The 21,219-nt window shown below is 37.5% G+C and overlaps 1 protein-coding gene across 2 annotated transcripts in view; it reads right to left on the bottom strand.

The window, feature by feature from the left end:
- FBH1 (F-box DNA helicase 1) overlaps positions 1 to 21,219 on the bottom strand; it is a 106,089-nt gene that overhangs the window by 68,798 nt on the left and 16,072 nt on the right. For both annotated transcript variants that reach the window (XM_036759304.1, XM_036759305.1), the window contains exons 3-6: positions 11,917 to 12,476; positions 9,308 to 9,438; positions 8,053 to 8,188; positions 5,379 to 5,569 (exon numbers count right to left, since the gene is read on the bottom strand). In XM_036759304.1, the coding sequence (XP_036615199.1) occupies positions 5,379 to 5,569; positions 8,053 to 8,188; positions 9,308 to 9,438; positions 11,917 to 12,476 (1,018 nt within the window). The remainder of the gene's footprint in view (positions 1 to 5,378; positions 5,570 to 8,052; positions 8,189 to 9,307; positions 9,439 to 11,916; positions 12,477 to 21,219) is intronic.

Raw genomic sequence — 21,219 nt, 5'->3', positions numbered from 1 at the left:
CCAAATTCTTTTTATGACACAAATATGGCACTAATACCTAAACCAGGAAGAGTCAAAACAGAGAAAGAAAATTACAGACCAATTTCCTTAATGAATACTGATACAAAAATTTTAAATAAAATATTAGCAAAAAGATTGCAGCAACTTATCACAAGAATAATACATTATGACCAGGTAGGATTTATTCCAGGAACGCAAGGCTGGTTCAATATTAGGAAAACTATCAGCATAATTGATCATATCAACAACAAAACTAGCAGAAACCATATGATTATTTCAATATATGCAGAAAAAGCTTTTGACAAAATACAACACCCATTCCTATTAAAAACACTATGTTCTCTAGTGAACATAGGAAGAAATGGAGTCTTCCTTAAAATCATAAGTAGTATCTACCTAAAACCATCAGCAAGCATTATATGTAATGGGGATAAGCTAGATGCACTTCCAATAAGAGTGGGGGTGGAACAAGGATGTCCATTATCACCCCTATTATTCAATTTGTTAGCTTCAGCATTAAGGGAAGAAAAAGAAATTGAAGGAATTAGAATAGGCAAAGAAGAAACTAAATTATCACTTTTTGCAGATGATATGATGATTTACTTACAGAATACTAGAGAATCAAGTAAAAAACTACTTGAAATAATAAACAACTTTAGCAAAGTTGAAGGATATAAAATAAACCCACATAAATCCTCAGCATTCTTATATATTACTAACAAAGCCCAACAACAAGAGAGAGAAAGAGAAATTCCATTTAAAGTTACTGTAAGCACTATAAAATATTTGGGAGTCTACCTGCAAAAACAAACCCAGGACCTATATGAACATAATTACAAAACACTTTTCACACAAGTAAAGTCAGCTCTAAATAATTGGAAAAACATCAGTTGCTCATAGTTAGGCCAAGCTAATATAATAAAAATGACAATTTTACCTAAATTAATTTACTTATTCAGTCCATAACAATCAAACTACCAAAAAATTATTTTACAGAGCTGGATAAAACAATAACAAAATTCATCTGGAAGGAAAAAAGGTCCAGAATATCAAGGGAATTAATGAAAAGAAATGCTAGGGAAGGTGGCCTAGCCATACCAGATACTGAACTGTATTATAAAGCAGCAGTCATCAAAACTACTTGGTACTGGCTAAGAAACAGAGTGGTGGATCAGTGGAATAGGTTAGGTACACAAGACAATGTAGTCAATGACTGTAGCAATCTACTCTTTGATAAACCCAAAGAGTCCATCTTCTGGGTTAAGAATTCACTATTTCAGTTTTTGCATGCAAACAGGAAATAAGATATACAGGCAATGGGGCATTGAAATCTATTTTTCCCTACAAGAAAGTAAGGGAAAAGGGGATGGGGGGGAGTGGGGTGACAGAAGGGAAGGCTGACGGGGGAACATGGCAACCAGAATATATGCCATCTTGGAGTGGGGGGCAGGGTAGAAATGGGGAGAAAATTTATAATTCAAACTCTTGTGGAAATCAATGCTGAAAACTAAAAATATTAAAGAAATAAAGAAAGAATTCACTATTTCACAAACCTGGAAAATGATATGGCAGAAACTGGGCATAGACCAGTATCTTCCACCGTATACCACAATAAAGTCAAAATGGGCCCAAGGTTTAGGTATAAAGGCTGATACTATAAGCAATTTGGGAGAGCAAGGAATAGTTTACCTGTCAGATTTATGGAGAAGGGAAGAATTTATGATCAAACAATAGACAGAGAACATTATGAACTGCATAATGGATAATTTTGATTATGTCAAATTGAAAAGGTTTTGTACAAACAAAGCCAATCCAACTAAGATTAAGAGGGAAGCAAAAAATTGGGAAAGAATTTTTACAACCAGTGTCTCTGACAAAGACCTCATCTGTAAAATATACAAGGAATTGAGTCAAATTTATAGGAATACAAGTCATTTCCCAATTGAGAAATGGTCAAAGGATATAACAGGCAGTTTTCAGAGGAAGAAATTAAAGATATCTATAGTCATATGAAAAAATGCTCTGAATCACTATTAATTAGAGAAATGCAAATCAAAACAACTCATTGGTACCACATCTCTCCTGTCAGATTGGCCAACATGACAAAACAGGAAAATCATAAATGTTGGAGAAGATATGGGAAAATTAGAACCCTATTACATTGTTGGTGGAGTTGTGAACTGATTCAACCTTTCTGGAGAGCAGTTTGGAACTATGCCCAAAGGGTTATAAAGATGTGCATACCCTTTGACCCAGCAATACCACCTTTAGGGCTGTATCCCAAAGAGATCAAAAAAGTGGGAAATGAACCCGTATGTACAAAAGCTCTTTGTGTGGTGGCAAAGAAGTGGAAATCAAGGGGATGTCCATCAATTGGGGAATGGCTAAACAAGTTGTGGTATATGAATGTAATGGAACACTATTGTGCTATAAGAAATGGGGAACAGATGGACTTTCATAATAACCTGGGAAATCCTATGTGATCTGATGCTGAGTGAGGGGAGCAGAACCAGGAAAACATTCTATACGACTGCACATACACAGTATCTGTAATGATTTTGATAGACTTGGCTCTTCTCAACAATACAAGATTCAAGACAGCTCCAAAAGACTCATGATGGAAAAAGCTATCCCCATCCAGAGACTTACAGAGTCTGAATGCAGATTAAGGAAAACTATCTGCTCTCTTTTTTTTTCTTTTTCTTCTTTTTTGGTTTTGTTTCTTCTTTCTCCTGATTCATTCCATTGGTTATAATTCTTCTTTACAACTTGACTGTTGTGTAAATAAGTTTAATTCAAAGGTATATGTAGAACCTATATAGAATTACATGCCATCTTGGGCAGGAAGGGAGAAAATTTGGAACTCAAAACTTGTGGAACCGAGGGCTGTAAACTAAAAATAAAAAATAAATTTAAAAAATAAATAAATAAAAGTACGTAAGCAAGAACTATTCTCCAACTGATAAATGGTCAAAGAATGTGAACAGGCACTTTTCAAAGGAAGAAATTTAAGCTATTTAAGCTAATAGCCGTATAAAAAAAATGCTCTAAATCACTAATAACAAGAGAAATACAAATTAAAACAACTCTGACATTCTACCCCACATCCTTCAATTTGCAAAGGTGACAAAAAATGAAAATGACAAATGCTGGAGTGGCTGAAGAAAAGCAGGTATGTGACTGCACTGCTGATGAAACTGAACTCTTCTAGTCATTCTGGAAAGCTATTTGGAACTATAACCAAAAAACTATTAAACTGTGCTTATCCTTTGGCCCACTGATACCATTACTGGGTATATACCCCAAAAAGATCAAAGCAAAAAGGACACATATGTACAAAAATATTTATAGCTGCTCTGTTTGTGGTGGCAAAGTACTGGAAACTGAAGAAGTGCCCCTCAATTTGGGAATGGCTGATCGAATTATGGTATGTCAAATGTGATAAAATACTATCATGCTATAAGAAATAATGAATGGTATGGTTTCAGGTAAACCTGGGAGGACCCATTTGAACTGATGCAGAGTGAAGTACGCAGAACTAAGAGAACAATTTATACCTTAACAATATTGTTAACACAATCAACTTTGAAAGGCTTAAGAATTCTCTGATCATCACAATGACCAATCACTATTCCAAAGGCCTCATCAGAGGTGATGGCATAGATGAGACATAATTTTTTTGGACATGTCCAATGTGAGATTTTTTGCTTGACTACACATTTATGTTATAAGGTTTTGTTTTGTACTTTTTTTTTTTTGCTTTCTCAATTAGAGGGAAGAGGTGAGTTGGAAAGGAAACAGGAGTGAGGAAAAGAAGGCAATTCTTCAAAAAAAATTTAATTAAAAAAAAGAGTGTAACATACATTTTCAGACATGAAATGCTCTGAATTGTTTTGCCTGATTAAACTTATTTGGTAAAACAGAGGTGGTTTGCAGGGGGTGGGGCAGGGCAGGGGGGAAGGAGAGTTAGTGGGTAGTGATACAGGTACAAAAAAAAGGCATCAATAAAACATTTTTAAAGTACACAGAAGAAAGCAAAACAGTTAAGAAGTAAATACAAACAGGGTAAAAAAAAATTTTAGTACAGCATTAAATCTGACATACATTTAAAAAAAAAACTGTCACAGAAGTTCCCAGTAATTTTATTTAACTTCTTTATGTACTGAGATAAAGACTGATCCTTGTCTCATTTTTTTTATCGATTTTGTAATTGATTTTGTCCTGTTAATAGCTTTTGTCCTGTAACTGTTTAAGTTATAGTTCTTTGTCTCTGAACTTAGTTCAGAATTTAGCTGGCCTGTAATGGTTTAATTCTAGAAATCCAGCTCTCCTGCTGAATCATTGAACTCTTCTTGCCTCAAGGAATTTTGCTAACCCTGGGGAATGTGTATGAAAGAAATGAAGTCAGGCCAGGTATCTTTACCAAACTATCCTTCAAGGATGTCTGGTTTGTCGTCCAAAAGTCTGAGCCATTATCTTGCACCTAGACTCAAACAAAGAGCACTTCTTAGTTTCATGAGAGAAGGGGGAAGGGGGGTGTCATTGCTAGCCGTCATTACCAAACATCTAATTAATCATATTGTTCCCTGCGCCTCAGCTCTATAACCAATCATACTGCCCTTAATCCCATGATATCATCTACCATATTCTGCACTCCCCAAAACCCATACAGGGGTAACTGTCCTTTTGCTCTAGGTCTTTGACATAAATGGAGGTAATCCATTGACACAATTACTGATATGTAACGTGATCATACTAATAAATGTTATCTTGTGCAGAGATCTGACCTTTTGTTAAATATCAAACTCAACAGTAATGAAATGTCTACATTTGTGTATGATAAGCTCATGATTTTAAAAAATGTAAGTTTTAAGAAAGAAATGAGTGGATGGTAAGGAAAAAGAGACAGTGAAGGGACAATATAGGTTACAAACCCAGAATAGCTTGAGGAGATAGCATAATCAAGTGAATAATTTTTTAAGGATTGGGTAGACCTAAGCATATCTGAAGGCACAAGATATGCAACAGTAGATAGAGAAAAAATGAATGTGAGAAAAAGACATGTAATGATCTTATAGTAATGAAAAACACTATTTTTCCATTTACAGATGTGCTGAGAGATTTGGCCAAGTCATATAACAAGAGTTAGAACTAGGACTTATGCTTCAGCCTTTGGACCAATGTCCTGTGGTGCACTGCACCACAGTGAAAAAAAAAAATTTTAGATCTCTTTAGGAACCTGATGTTACACCTCCATCTCCATGCTTAAAGAAAGCTTCCACTAAATGAACGACGAGGTTGAAAAATTTCAAATGTACAAATTTGGTTTTCTCAGCTTAAGAAATTAACTCCGCCCCCCCCTTCTTCCTTTGTTTCACCTGTTGCTAATCTTAATCCCCTTCTCTCTCATGGCATGCAGCAGTACAGCCATACAGTACAGAGTCTCAGTGATGTCTAATATGGTCACCGGGGACGTGGGCCTCTTGAAACAGGATAACAGCCTCTGAATGTCACTCATAGTGCTGGACAGAAGTATGATCATCGCTATTAAGGCCCATACACTGATACCCTGTGGAATGGAGAACAAGGAATAGAAAAGAGGACACATGTTGCATTTAATGAAAGCCAAGCTGTTGTCAATCTATACTTTAAAGTAGTGCTAGGTTGGTGGGCTACCCATCAGCTGCCAACCAATTTCACAAACTCTATGTGTTAAAGACAACCCAACCATGAAAGAAATAGGTGTTTTGTCCAATGACCGTTTTCAACTCTGAAACTGCATTTCCTCTTCTCAGAGCCCAACTTTAATGGTACAATGGATTGCTGCTTTCATGTTTTTACGTGTCTACAGGACATTATTTCATTGGTTACTTTATTTCAGCATGAGACCTTTGGGACCTTTGCATCAGAGATCCAGTCTAGTACAGTTAAGTAAACAATTACTGAGTGCCTCTTGTGTGCCAGGCCCAGAGTCAGGAAGATTCTCCTTCCTTAGTTCAAATGGGGCCTCAGACACCTACTAGGTATGTGACACTGGGAAAGTCACTTAATCCTGTGTGTTTCAGTTTTCTCATCTGTAAAATGATTTGAAGAAGGAAACAGCAAACCATTCCAATATCTTTGCCAATAAAAGCCCAAACTGGGGTCACGAAGAGTCAGACATGACTGAAAATGACTGAACAACAATAACATTTTGTGTCCAATTAATTTCAAGAAGCATTGAAGGGTCTACTATAAGCCAGGCGTTGGGGATAAAAATCTTTGCCTTCAAGGAGCTTATAGATTTAGGCAACACAGGAAAAGGGAAGGGAAAGGAATGAGCATTATCCAGCACCTGTCATATGCCAGGGACTGTGCTAAATGCTTTACAAATATTATCCCATCTGATCCTCACAACAACACTGTAAGGTAAGGGCTATTATCATGCCCATTTTACAGGTAAGGAAACTAAAGCAAATAGAGTTTAAGTGACTTGCCCAGGACCATACGAGGCCAAATTTGAACTCAGGTCTTCCTAACTCCAAGTCCAGCACTTCATCCACTGCACTACCTAGCTGCCTTATATGAAAGAAGTATATAATACAGGTGCCTTATAAGAAAGTTAAAATCAGTTGCTCTGCCACATTAAATTGTAAGCTCTTCATTATGGAGGCAACATTCAACAAGTCAAAATAAAATATTTAGCAACATACTATTATATGCCAAGAACTGGGGTAGTCCTGGAGGAGATAGAAGTTTACATAAAACATATTCCTTCCCATTGTTTAGTAAGAGAGTATCTCTCTCACACACACATACAGAAATGACTATTAGTACCTTTTTAATTAATTAATTAATTGATTAAAAGACAGAAATATACTTGCAGATAGAGCAACCAACTCACTTGGAAAACATATATTTTGTGTTAACACTGCTAAAATGTCTCCTTGTTAAATATACTCCCTGAACTAACCACTGGCATCATCAACAATTTTTTTTCATAAAAATAGCATAGAACTAATTACGTGGCAGATTTTTCCACTCTAAAACTAGGTATGTGTTAGGGCTACATGCACATTTCACAATTACACTTGGGAATACATTTCTAATCCAAATCAGAGAACCAAAGGACCAGAACTAAGTATGCTAAGATCTAATGCCATTGGCAGTGTGGTCTAGGGCAAGTAACTTAATTTACAGAATACTCATATCTCAGAATCAGTAAGTGTTTTAGAACTAGAAGGAACCTTCTTCTAGTTTTTCTAGAGTTTGTCTAGTCCAACCCTCTCATTTTACAGATGAAAAAGCATAGGCCAAGAAAGGTTAAATGACTTACCTAATATCACACATAAGACAGATTATCTGTAAACTGTCAACCAAGTCCATTAACCCTGGGTACTAAAGATTGACGAGTTCCTCATCTGTAAAATCAACTGAAAAAGGAAATGGCAAACCACTCCAGGTATCTTTGCCAAGAAAAGCCCAAATGGGGTCACAAAGAGTTGGACATAACTGAAACGACTGAACAAAAAAACCCTAGAGAGTGAATGATCTTCTCCCAATTCAACCCAAAGACAAAATATTTTCTACTGCTGGGCTTCATTTCTGGAATTTATTTTACATTCCCTCTCAAATTTCAAATATAACCCCAAAAGTCTTCAGGGCCAAGTAGCAAAAGTGAAACTTGGGCCTTCCAAACAACCGGAGCTCTCCAACAATTAAACAGAGGAATTTTCTATCACTACAGAATCAAGGATTCAAGCAGAAATTAGATGAATATCTGTCAGAGGTGATACGGAAGGGATTCTGACATTAGATAAAGACACTATTAGAGAGTCTATTAGACTTCAACTCGAAAGTACTATAATTCTATGGTCTCTCACTGCTTCACTGGGACATAGAGGAAACCAACTTTTAGATTATAGTATCAAAAACTTATCAAATTCAGGAAAGAAAGATTCTATAAAAATACAAAGTAGTTTTAAACAGAACTTATTTCCCAATATATACTATTCTCTTTCAGAGAAAGCAATGCCATCTTTCCCTCTAACTCCCCAAAGTCTCTTTACATACCCCGGGAGCACTGTATAAATCAAGCATCTTGTGACGAAGGCATGCCTCTGCTTGAGGAAAGAGAGGATGATCCTTCAGGCAACACCTTGCCTCTTCAGGATTGACATGTTGAACATATTTGGTACCAACTGTGTATCTGAAGAACAGCAAAAAAAACAAACAAACCAGGGTGAATAAAAAAAAAAAACAGATGGTCATAAATGCCTGTGGAACAAACACAAGACTGCCAGAAGAACTTTTAGTAATTAAATTATTCTAAGTACTTTTGCTTAGAAAAAGTCAAAGGGAAAGAAACTGAATCTGCCTTTACAAACCTCTCATACAAAGCATTTTGAAGTTACAACTTATAATATTCTCAGGAGCCAAATTCCACAAGATAAAGCATAGTTATAGACCTTAGGTGAAAATTCTCTCAACATTTTGAGCATCCATAAACAGAACAATTGCCACAATTTTTAACATACCCTGGACAATCATTTTCCTAAAACCCCCTCTGTAATCAATCTAAAGTATTCTTCTTTCCTTCTGGACAGAAGTGAACTCAAGAGATACTTTGGTTAATTTGAATTAAACAAAGACTTCTTAATTTCCTTGGTCTGATCATTACCTTAATCCTGTCATGGGGAAAGGGGTACTGTTCTTCAGTGAATTAATCAAGAGTCCTCTATATTGGAAGTTATTACCCTAATTCTATCTTCAGAATGAATACAGATCCTTCCTAAACTTTGACTTAATTTTAGAAATGGGTTAGAAAGATTAAGCATGGACCCCAAGATGAGATAAGAAATGACACTCCGCCTCACTCCTTTGCAGAAGGGTGTGGAACACTGCATATATTTTCAGATTTCACCAACTGGTTTTATTGATTCTTTTTATCTTCTTCAGCTTTCTTTAAAGAAAAAAAATTATTTGTTCTAAAGAATGGCTCTTCAGGAGTTGGGGGGAGAGAATCTGGGACAAATTTTTGTAATGTAAAAACAAAATAAATCAATAAAATTGTTTTTAAAAAAAGAAGTCAGACTTTAAAAAGTTCTTCTCACTAGGACATGATTAAGTAATGGCAAGGTTTGTTTTCAGTGAGGTAATTCTGGAAGAGACTTAAGACTGAAGTACTCTCCTAATATACTTTGTAAAACTGATGGAGAAAGAAGACTGCTTCTTCAGTTTATAGGACTTTCTGCATTTTGTTGGTTTGACTTTGTAGACTAGACTAGTCCAAGATCCCATTTTCCCTTGACGCATGTAAGTAACTCACCGTATCAAGTTCAGCATACACAGGTTCTCCTCCTTTGATATGGCATAGTTCAAAAGGATATTTTCCACTTCACTGACAGCTTGTGCCTCATTCATCAGGTAACGATGGTACAGCTTTTTCCAAGGAATAAACTGTGAGACAGGGAATTTAAAGGTGACAAGAGAGCTCAGGGCACCAATAAGATAACCTATAGCTTAAGACACAAGCAGAAAATGACTTCCTCATTACTACATATTCAAGAGTCCTGATTCTAGCCCTGGTATCCCCACTAACTTCCTGTATAATCTTAGTAAGTCCTCACTGTGTTCTCATTACCTCAGTTTTCCCATCTGTAAAATGAGGAAATGGACCTGAAGTTCCTGAGACTACCAACAAAGATAAAATGAGAGACATGGAAGTTTCTGAAAGGAAAACATTATGTGGAAACAAGGCATTATTATTTTTCTTTTTTAAAAAACATGTATTTTCAGTTCCAAATTATCTCCCTTCCTCCACTCCCTTCCCCACTCATTCAGAAGGTAAGAAATATGATACCTATTACACATATGAAGTCATGCAAAACATATTTCTACATTTGCCATGTGCATTATTGTTATTTTCATCCATGCAAATGCCTATCAGAAGACACAAAGTGTTAGTTCTAGGCTACATTTTAAGAGGTAAGTGCAAAGCACAGATATCCTCCCAAAAAGCAGTCAGAGCTGAATGAAGAAATATCTCAAAGAGTCACTTCTTTCCTAATCAATTACCTGATTCACACCACTTCAAAGTAGTACCAGATTTAGGGGGTCAAGTAAACATAACACGAAATAGTACTAATATTTTGAGCCAGAAAGAGCTTCAAGAAGCCAAAAACACAAGGATGGCAGAAGTCCTATTCCTCAAGAGTCTTAAAGCCAAGCTATTTTCCCTCAAATCCTTTGTGCTTTGCAACAATTCATCAAGTTCACTTTTCTACATCTTGAACTATATTTCTTGACTTTCATATTTCTACACACATGAAGCTGGTATGATATTTGTTTTGGATCCAGTCCCAAAGGCTAGCATATGCGAAATACAAATTTGGCAAAATATCCTACAAGCCTTTGTCAGAGGCCAGACAAAGCTAATCAAGTTATTAGAATGGAATATAAAGTTACAAGAAAGCTAATGCCAATGTAAGAAATTTCATACTAGTCTAGGTCAACTGTTTATTAAGACTGGCATATCATGCTCCAAGGCAAAATATGGACTTTCAATAAAATAGAGGACTTTCAAACTTTCCCAGTGAAAAGACCAGAGCTGAATAGAAAATTTGACTTTCCAACACAAGAATCAAGAGAAGCATGTAAAGGTAATCTAGAAAAACAACAAGAAAAAGAAACCACAAGGGACTTACTAAAGTTGAACTGTTTTGTTTACATTCCTACATGGAAAGATGATGTGTATGATTCATGAGACCTCAGTATTAGGGTAGCTGAAGGGAATATGCGTGTGTGTGTGTGTGTGTGTGTGTGTGTGTATGTATGTATGTATATATATATAGGTGTGTATGTATATGTATATATATGTGTGTGTGTATGTATGGAGAGAGGGAGAGAGAGGGTGGGTGAGTTGAAGATGAAGGGATGATATCTAAAAGAAAATAAAATCAAATTAAGGAATGAGAGAGGAATATATTGAGAGAGGGAGAAAGGGAGAGATAGAATGGGGTAAATTATCTTGCATAAAAGTGGCAAGAAAAAGCAGTTCTGTAGGAAGAGAAGAGAAGGCAGGTGAGGGGGAATGAGCGAATCTTGCTCTTATCAGATTTGACCTGAGGAGGGGATACCATACACACTCAATTGGGTATCTTACCCCACAGGAAAGAAGGAGGAAGAAGATAAAAAAGGGGGGATGATAGAAGGGAGGGCAGAAGGGGAAGGAAGTAATCAAAAACAAACACCTCTGAAAAGGGACAGGGTCAAGGGAGAAAATTGGATAAAGGGGGATAGGTTAGGAAGGAGCAAAATATAGTTAGTTTTTCACAACATGAGTATTGTGGAAGGGTTATACATAATGATACACATGTGGCCTATGTCGAATTGCTTGACTTCTTAGGGAGGGTAGGTGGGAAGGGAAGAGGGGAGAGAATTTGGAACTCAAAGTTTTAAAAACAGATGTTCAAAAACAAACAAAAAAAAGTTTTTGCATGCAACTAGAAAATAAGATACACAGGCAATGGGGTGTAGAAATTTATCTTGCCCTACAAGAAAGGAAGGGAAAAGGGGATGGGAGGGGAGTGGGGTGACAGAAGGGAGGGCTGACTGGGGAACAGGGCAACCAGAATATACACCATCTTGGAGTGGGGGGGAGGGTCGAAATGGGGAGAAAATTTGTAATTCAAACTCTTGTGAAAATCAAGGCTGAAAACTAAATATACTAAATAAATTAAATTTAAAAAAAAAGACTGGTATACTGAATCACACAGTAGTATCTACAAATCTTTTACGGAGTGTACGGGTTACCCTCTCTAGAATCAATCTCAAAAAACAGCCCCCAAGTAGGAATCAAGCCACTCCAATAATAAAAAAAGAAAAGCACAAATCTCAGTATCAATGGAAAAAGAATTTTCTGATGAGACTGCTTACCAGTGGGTCACTGATAATCTCCCTCCAAAGGTGGCACACCAGGCTGAGGCTCTTATACAGATCTTCCATAGGGATAAAACCAAAGATGTGCCTCAGGACTTCACTGGGAAGACTACAAATGTGGCTCTGGGGCTCCTGACAAGGCAAGTTTCCAAGAAGCCCATAGTAAGGGTCAGGTTCAGGGCCATTTTCCTCATCTTCTTGCTTAATCTGTCCGGGATCCATTGGGACTTGGAATAAACAATTCATTTCCCATTTCATTTCCCCAAGATCTGTGGATTGGTCCTTGAGATTTTTCTTAGCAACACCACCACATTGGCTTCTTCCTGTGACTTGGTTTCCTTCTTGGTCAAAGGAAAGACATCGCTTCCTAGAAGTCACAATAGATCCCAAAGAAGCTACTTTAGATTCCCTTTCAGGTTCCTGAGGCAAAGCACAAGCAATGGCCATTTCATCAGCAGCAGTATTATTTTCATCAGTGGAGCCACTTTGGGCCATGTTACTGCATGATCGTTGCCTAACTGGGAAGAAATCTGTCATTCGTCTTTGAAATGCCTGTGCTGCATGGAGAAACCAAGGAGGAAAGAAATTAAATGAATGATGACTATCATTCCATTTCTGGAACATCTATAGACATTTAGTGCTCTTTAACAACACAAACAAATTAACTACTAATTATCCATGTTAATGGAAGACATTAGAGATTAGAAATGATTGACTATGGAAAACAGAAAATCCATATGTCATTTATATTTGACTCTAAGTACAGGAGGACATATTCTGAGATGCAAACAGATCTAGTCAGTCAATCAACAGCCATTTTTAAAGTCAGTCAATTTGTCAATAAAATGTGTACTATATGCCAGGCACTCTCCTAAGGATACAAAGATGAAAACTAAACAGTCCTTAAGGAGGAGGCACTTGACCTGAAGTATACATGAGTGAGGAATCAATATCCATTGGGCACCACTACGTGTTGTTTGGTACTATATACTGTACCATACTAAGGAACATTTAAATAAGTACTGAATAACATGATGCAAACTGAGCACTTGAGTGCTAAAGGGAAAAAGAATAAAATATATAGTCAGTCACATTCATACATTTAGAGCCACATGCATTCATCCCATGCCAAGACCTGAATCCCTTTTGACTTATTCTTGTTATGGGAAACTCCTATCTTAGAGGGTCTCCTATGAAGAAAAGGTCTAAAGTCACTAGGCTTCAGAGAAGCACAGTGCCTCTTTGTTTAACAGTAAAAGGGTTAAGATGTAATGGAGAGGTAGAGGTGAAGCCAAGATGAAGAAGTGGTAAGAACAGGTGTGGGTGCTCCCTTCCACAAAACTCCTTTAAACAGAGAATATGCAATAAACTAAATTCACTGGGGAAATCCAGAAAAAGGCCCAGTGATAACAGTTGTTCATCCAAGTTCAGCACAGAGAAACAGAGAGGGAGACATGGACAGTAGAGTCAGGCTAGGAGTATGCTGTCTATTAAATATTCCACGAGACCCACAGCAGGACATTGCAACAGGGAGATGCCAAATGGTAACTTTGACACCGATAACTCATTTCTGGGTTACAAACCAAGTGCAGATTGAGAAGACCTGTGCAAAAGAGTGGGATTCTTGGAGGGTGGGGGTGGCCTGGTTTATGTTTAGAGAAAAATGCCAACAGCAACAGCATCAGCAGTGTGGCTCATAATCCAGACCCAAAGGCTCATATTCAACATTTAGCCTGGATTGCAAGGAGGAATCCCAGACTGTAGAGTGGAATCCTAGACCAAAAAGGAGCCCATAATCATGCCACACCAAACCAATAAAGCTTTCTAGCTGGCTAGATGATTTCTAGCTGGCAGAGTCCAGACCCAAACCCAGATCAAGAAATTGCAGAGCTCAAACCAGGAAGGCAGCAATTACTTTGCCCTCAGATCACTCTGGAAAAACTGAAAGCTTGTGGATCCCCAGAATGCACCTGAGACCATTGAATAACACAACAGTCAATACTCCAAGAAAACAGCAACAGAACCAGCTGAGACATTCCCTCCAAAAGTGCTGCAGACTCCAGCTCTAACATCAAGTCTAAAGTTAGGAAGCAGGCTAGAAGAATGAGCAAATAAAAAAAAAATCTCTCCATAAAGAGCTATTACAGAGGCAGGAAAGCTTAACACACAAATGCAGAAGAAAATGACTCCAAAATATCTACAAGCAAAGCTTCAGAGAAAAACACACCTTGAGCACAAACTCAACTAGAATTCCCAGAAGGAATTAAATAAGAGTTTGAAAAGTTTAAAATATTTTTATAAATGGAGTAAGAGGACCTGAGGAAGAAAGAATTGGAAAGGCAAGAAAAACCTTGCCCAAGAAACAAACTCTCTAAAAATTAGAATGGACCAAATAGAAGCCAGTGATGCCATAAAACAAGAAATATTTAAAACAAAGTCAAAAGGCTGAAAATATAGATGAAAATATAAGGCATCTTATAGTAAAAATAAATGACCTAGAAAAGAGATTAAGGTAAAAAAAAATTAGCAATCATTGGACTGGCTAGACATGCCATTTCAAAAATTCATAAAAGAAAATTGTCCAGATCATAGAACCGCAGAACAAAGAGGAAATAAAAAGGGGGGAGGGAGGAGAAAGAAACTCCACTGGTCACCTCTTTAAAGAAACACCAAAGGGGGAGGAGCCAAGATTGTGGAGAAAAGGCAGGGAGTGGCCTAAGCTATCCCAAATTCCCCTCCAAACAACTTTAAAATAATACCTCAAAACAAATTCTGTAGTGGCAGAAACAACAAAAGTATGGGGTAAAACAATTTTCCAGCCCAAGACAAGTTAGAAGGTTGACAGAAAAGGTCTGTCCCACAAGGGTGAAAGTAGAGTGCAATCCAGCCCAGGAAACACCAGGCAAGCCAGCAGCAGGCTTTGGGGCAACTGAATCAACAGCAGCAGCTTCCAGAGCTCCTAGCCCACAGACCATAATGGGGTCAGACAACTGGTCAGAAAGAAGTTTACAAGGGAACTGGGTGTATGACTTTGTTGCATTGAGTTTTACCCTCCTGAGAAGGAAGAGCATTAGCACACCAGAGCTTGTGGCTGCAGGAGAACAGGGACTTTGGTCAACAGTTTCAGGGTGAAAAAGAATGCTTGTGGTCACTCACAGACCACAGCACAAGTCAAAGAGAGTAGTAAACACACATCTCCTTGAAAGAATGGAAAATTTAGAGAACTCCAGAATTAGCTCTGAAAATAGTTGCACAAAAAACCTGAAGCTTGGGACAGTGACCACTCCAACCCAGGAGCAAAGCCAAACTTCAACAAGTTAAAAATCAAGAAACAGGCTGGAAAACTGAGCGAACAAATTAAAAAGAACCTAACAATAAAAAGTTATTATGGTGACAGGGAATATCAAATCACAAAGTCAGAAGAAGACAGCAAAGTCAAAATTGTTACATCCAAAGCCTCAAAGAAAAACAGGAATTGGTCTCAGGCCTAAAAGAATTCTTGAAAGAGCTCTGCCCACCCCCCCCCCCCAAAGGAAAAATCAAATAAGAAAGATAAAGGAAAAATTGGGAAAACAAACGAAAGTGATGCAAGCAAATCATGGAAAAAAGAGCCAACTGCTTGGTAAGGGAGACACAAAAAATACTGAAGAAAATAACAGCTTAACAAACAAAACAGCCATCAGCAAGCATTATATGTAATGGAGATAAGCTAGAAGTATTTCCAATAAGATCAGGGGTGAAAAAAGGATGCCCACATAGTATGAGAAATGTTAGCTTTAGCAATAAGAGAAGAAAAAGAAATTAAAGCAATTAGAATAGGGAAAGAAGAAACTAAGCTATGACTCTTTGCAGATGATATCATGACATACTTAGAGAACCCTAAAGAATCAAGTAAAAAACTACATGAAATAATAAACAACTTTAGTAAAGTTGCAGAATATAAAATAGACTCACATAAATCACTGGCATTTCTATGTATTATTAACAAAGCCCAACAGCAAGAGATTGAAAGAGAAATTCCATCTAAAGTCACTATAGACATTATAAAATATCTGGGAGTCTACCTGCAAAAACAAACCCAGGAACTATAAAAATACAATTACAAAACACTTTTCACACAAATAGAGTCAGATCTAAATAACTGGAAAAATACCAGTTACTCGTGGTTAGGCCAATATAACAAAAATGACAATTCTACCTAAATTAATTTACTTATTCAGTGCCACCAATTAAACTACCAAAAAATTATTTTGTAGAGCTAGATAAAATAATAACAAAATTCATCTAGAAAAACAGAAAGTCCAGAATATCAAGGGAATTAATGAAAAGAAATGCCAGGGAAGGTGGCCTAGCCATTCCAGATATTAAACTGTACTATAAAGCAATAATCACCAAAACTACTTGGTACTGGCTAAGAAACAGACAGCAATAAACAATAAAACAAAATCAAAAAATGACAAAAAATAGGAAAAATGTGAAATATCTCATTGGAAATACAAATGACCTAGAAAATAACTGAAGATATTCAGAGATAACTGAATTATTGGACTACCTGAAAGCCATAAAAAAAAAAATAGAAATTATCAAGGAAAATTGCCCTCATACCCTGGAACCAAAGTGTAAAACAGAAATTTAAAGAATCCACCAATCACTTCCTGAAAAAGATCCCAATATTAAAACTTCCAGTAATATTATAGCAAAATTCCAGAACTCCCAGGATCAAGGAGAAAATTTTGCAAAACGTCAGAAAGAAACAATGCAAATACTGTGGAGCCACAGTCAGGACAACACTAGAACTAGTAGCTTTTACATTAAAAAGATCAAAGGGCCTGGAATATCATATATCGGAAAGCAAAGGAGCTAGGTTTACAACCAAGAATCAGCTACCCAGCAAAACTGAGTATAATCTTTCAGGGGGGGGGAAACAGACATTCAATGAAATAGAGGACTTTCAAGCATTCCTGATGAAAAGACCATAGCTAAATAGAAAATTTAATTTTCAAATACAAAAATTCAAGAGAAGCATAAACAGGTACACAGGAAAGAGAAATCATAAGAGATTCAATAAGGAAACTCTTTATATTCCTACATGGGAAGATGATAATTGTAACTCCTAAGAATTTTATTATTATTAGGGTAGTTAGAAGTATACATAGACAGAGGGCATGAGTGTGAGCTAGGATGCTTATCTATAAAAAATAAAATTAAGGGGGGGATAAAGAGGAATGCACTGGGAGAAGGGTGGAGAAGTAGAATGAGGTAAATTATTTCACATAAAAAAGGTGCAAAAGAACTTTTACAGTGGAGGAAAAGATGGAGAGCTGGGAGGGAGCATTTGAATCTTAATCTCTTCAGAACTGGCTCAAAGAGAAAATAGCATACACCTTCAGTTTGGGTAAAGAAATCTATCTTACCCTACAGGAAAGCAGAAAAAGGAGGGGATAAAAGAAGGGCAGGGTAGGGGTTGAGGGCTGATAGAAGGCAGGGCAGATCAGGGGAAGTGGGAGTCAGAAGAATACTTTTGAAGATGAAGAGAACAAAAGGAGAGAGAAGAGGAGGAAAAACAGGATGGAGAGTAATACACAGTCATCATAACTGTGAAAAAATTTTACAGCAAGTTTCTCTGATAAAAGCCTCATTTCTCAAATAAATAAGGAACTGAGTCAAATTTATAACAATACAAATTATTCCCCAAATGGTAAATGGTCAAAAGATATAAACAGGTAGTTTTCACACAAAGAAATCAAAGGTATCTATAGACATATGAAAAAACACTCTAAAATCACTACTGATTAGAGGAATGCAAATTAAAACTCTGAGCTACCACCACGCACCTAATCAGATACGCTAATATGAGAGAAAAGGAAAATAACAAATGTTGGAAGTGATATGGGAAAACTGGGAACTAACGCGTTGTTGGTGGAGTTGTGAAATGACTCTACCATTTCTGGAGAACAATTTGGAAATATGCCCAAAGGGCTATAAAACTATGTATGCCCTTTGACCTAGCAATAACACTGTTAGGTCTGTATCACAAAAAGATAAAAAAACTAAAAGGAGAAGGACCTATATGTACAAAAATATCTGTAAGAGTTCGTTTTGTGGTAAGGGATGGGATGTCCATCATGGGGAATGGCTAAACAAGTTGTAGTATATGATCATGATGGAATATTATTGTGGTATAACAAATGACAAGCAGGATACTCTCAGAAAAACCTGGAAAGATTTACATGAACTTCTGCCAAGTGAAATGAGTAGAACAAGGAGAACATTGTACATAGTAACAGCAATATTGTATGATGATTAACTGAATGATTTTGCTATTCTCAACAATACAAAGATCCAAGATAAGCCCAAAAGATTTATGATGAAAAATGCTATCCACCTCTATAGAGAAAACTGATAGAACTGAACGCACACTGAAGCAAATGTTTTCCCTTTCTTTATTTTTCTTGGTTTCTTTTCCTTTTGCACCACAGCTAATATGGAAGTGTTTGTATGTTGGAAACACTTTTCTTCTCTCTCCTTCCCCTCTTCCCCACAGCTTTTGGTAAAGCTTTGCACTGAACTGACTCCCATTGTTCTACATGTTATTCGCACCACTATAACTCGTTAAGGAACTGTTTTTACCATCTCTGGCTAGCCCACTAGCCTTTCCTTAGACATAAACTGGGTACCCAGACAAGGACTTAACCCACTGATAGCCAGCCTACGCTGGGGAAGTATGATATGATGAGCCGTTGTAGAAAGCAAGGGTTAATAGAGAACTCTATACCCTGCCCAGGAGGGATTACATTATTCCAGAGGACTCCCTCAAAACAATTGATGCAGTAAACAGGGTCTCAAAAGACTACCCTACCAATCTAATGATAGGGAGGTGAATGGCTCAGAATACAGAATGAGATAAAGATTTTTTTTCTGACGTGACCAATGTGGAAATCTGTTTTGGTTGATTATATGGTGAGAAGGTGGATTTTGGCTGACTAAAACAAATAAAATATTAACAGAAAATATGTAATGAAAACAATTCAAGGCTGTTGGAATTTTTTTTTCTCTCTACTGCTAATTTGGTAACTTTTTTCTAAGTATACTTTTTTCCCCAATTCCAACCATTCAGATAACCTCCAACTGGAACCTTTTAATTGCAGCATTCACCCTGAAACAAGAGTTGTATAACCTAACTAGATTTCCAGATGAGTTGTCTCTTCTAAGGAATTTTCAATAGTAAAAAAATGAATAAATAAACCAAAATTTTTTTTAAGATATGTCTCCTCTTTAAACTTCTATAATTTGTATCCTTACTCTTCAACTAAACATTCATACTCTATCCCAGAGATTCTACTACCCCTAGAAGTTCAAAGGAAGAAAGGTGCAATATACAGCCTCTATGCTCTCCTCTATTTTGCATAAAATGTGACTTTGTGGTAATAGAGACATAGAAATAAAATTAGTATCGGCTGACTAGAGAAGGACTAAATGAACTAAAGTACACAAATTAAATGAAATATTATTGTACTATAAAAAATATAAAAACTTCAAAGTAAAGCAGAGAAAAGTTGGAAGAACCAAGAAAACCATATGTACAATACTAACAATAAATAGGTGGGGGCAGAGCCAAGATGGCAGCTGGAAAGCAGGGACGTGCTTAACCTCTTCCCCAGGTCCCTCACCTACAAAAAATGGCTCTGAACAAACTCTAGAGCTGCAGAACCCACGAAACAACAGGGGGAAGCAGGGCTCCAGCCCAAGACAGCCTGGATGGTGGCTGGGAAGGGTCTATCGCACGGAGCTGGGAGTGAAGCAGAGCAGAGCCCAGTGTGGGCCGTGCCAGGACCAGCCAGATCGGGAGACTGGCAGAACAGGCCACAGGGCCCTGAATCATTAAGCTGTGGCAGTTACCAGACTTCTCAACCCACAAACGCCGAAGACAACAGAGCAGGTTAGTGGGAAAAACTTCTGGGACAGAGTGAAAGGAGTTCATGGTCGGCCACCATCCCCTGGAGGTGGTGCATGTGGTGCAGCTCTGAGGCTGCTTCCAGAACTACAGCTGCAGTTTCAGTTGCTTCCGGCCCCAGGCCCACCTGGTGGGAGGAATTAAGCGGCAGATTACAGCAGGAGTGCAGAGCCTGCTTTGCCCTGCCTGGATCTGGGCCACAATCCTGGTTGGCAGTTCTTGGGGGAGAAGGAGCACTGGTGTGGCAGAGCTTGCTGTGTGGAAGTAGCTCTGAAGCCCCTCAAGCTTGGGACAAAGTACTCTCTACTCTACAAGCAGTCATACCCCTACAAAAAGCTCAAGGGTCAAGTAGTTGGCTGGGAACATAAACGGGCAGCAAAAACGGACTCAGATTCAGACTCACACTTTGGAATCTTTCATGGTGACAAAGAAGACCAAAACATACAGCCAGAAGAAGTCAACAAAGTCAAAGAGTCAACATCAAAAGTCTCCAAGAAAAATATGAATTGGTCTCAGGCCATGGAAGAGCTCAAAAAGGATTTGGAAAAGCAAGTAAGAGAAGTAGAGGATAAATTGGGAAGAGAAATGAGAGTGATGCGAGAAAACCATGAAAAACAAATCAATGATTTGCTACAGGAGACCCAAAAAAATACTGAAGAAAATAACACCTTAAAAAACAGACTAACTCAAATGACAAAAGAGCTCCAAAAAGCCAATAAGGAGAAGAATGCCTTGTAAGGCAGAAGTAGCCAAATGGAAAAGGAGGTCCAAAAGACCACTGAAGAAAATACTACCTTAAAAATTAGATTGGAGGAAGTGGAAGCTGTGACTTTATGAGAAATCAAGATATTATAAAACAGAACCAAAGGAATGAAAAAGTGGAAGACAATATGAAATATCTCATTGGAAAAACCACTGACCTGGAAAATAGATCCAGGAGAGATAATTTAAAAATTATTGGACTACCTGAAAGCCATGATCAAAAAAAGAGCCTAGATATCATCTTTCAAGAAATTGTCAAGGAAAACTGCCCTGATATCCTAGAGCCAGAGGGTAAAATAGAGATTGAAAGAATCCACAGATCGCCTCCTCAAAAAGATCCCAAAAAGAAAACTCCTAGGAATACTGTTGCCAAATTCCAGAGATCCCAAAAAGAAAACTCCTAGGAATACTGTTGCCAAATTCCAGAGCTCCCACATCAAGGAGAAAATACTCCAAGCAGCCAGAAAGAAACAATTTGAGTATTGGGGAAACACAATCAGGATAACACAAGATCTAGCAGCTTCTACTTTAAGGCATCGAAGGGCTTGGAATATGATATTCCAGAGGTCAATGGAGCTAGGATT

This window comes from Trichosurus vulpecula, chromosome 5 (assembly GCF_011100635.1).
Source record: "Trichosurus vulpecula isolate mTriVul1 chromosome 5, mTriVul1.pri, whole genome shotgun sequence".
NCBI classification, from domain to species: Eukaryota; Metazoa; Chordata; class Mammalia; order Diprotodontia; family Phalangeridae; genus Trichosurus; species Trichosurus vulpecula.
Note: the sequence above shows the minus strand (reverse complement) of the source record. Positions and strands in the feature narration are given on the sequence as shown.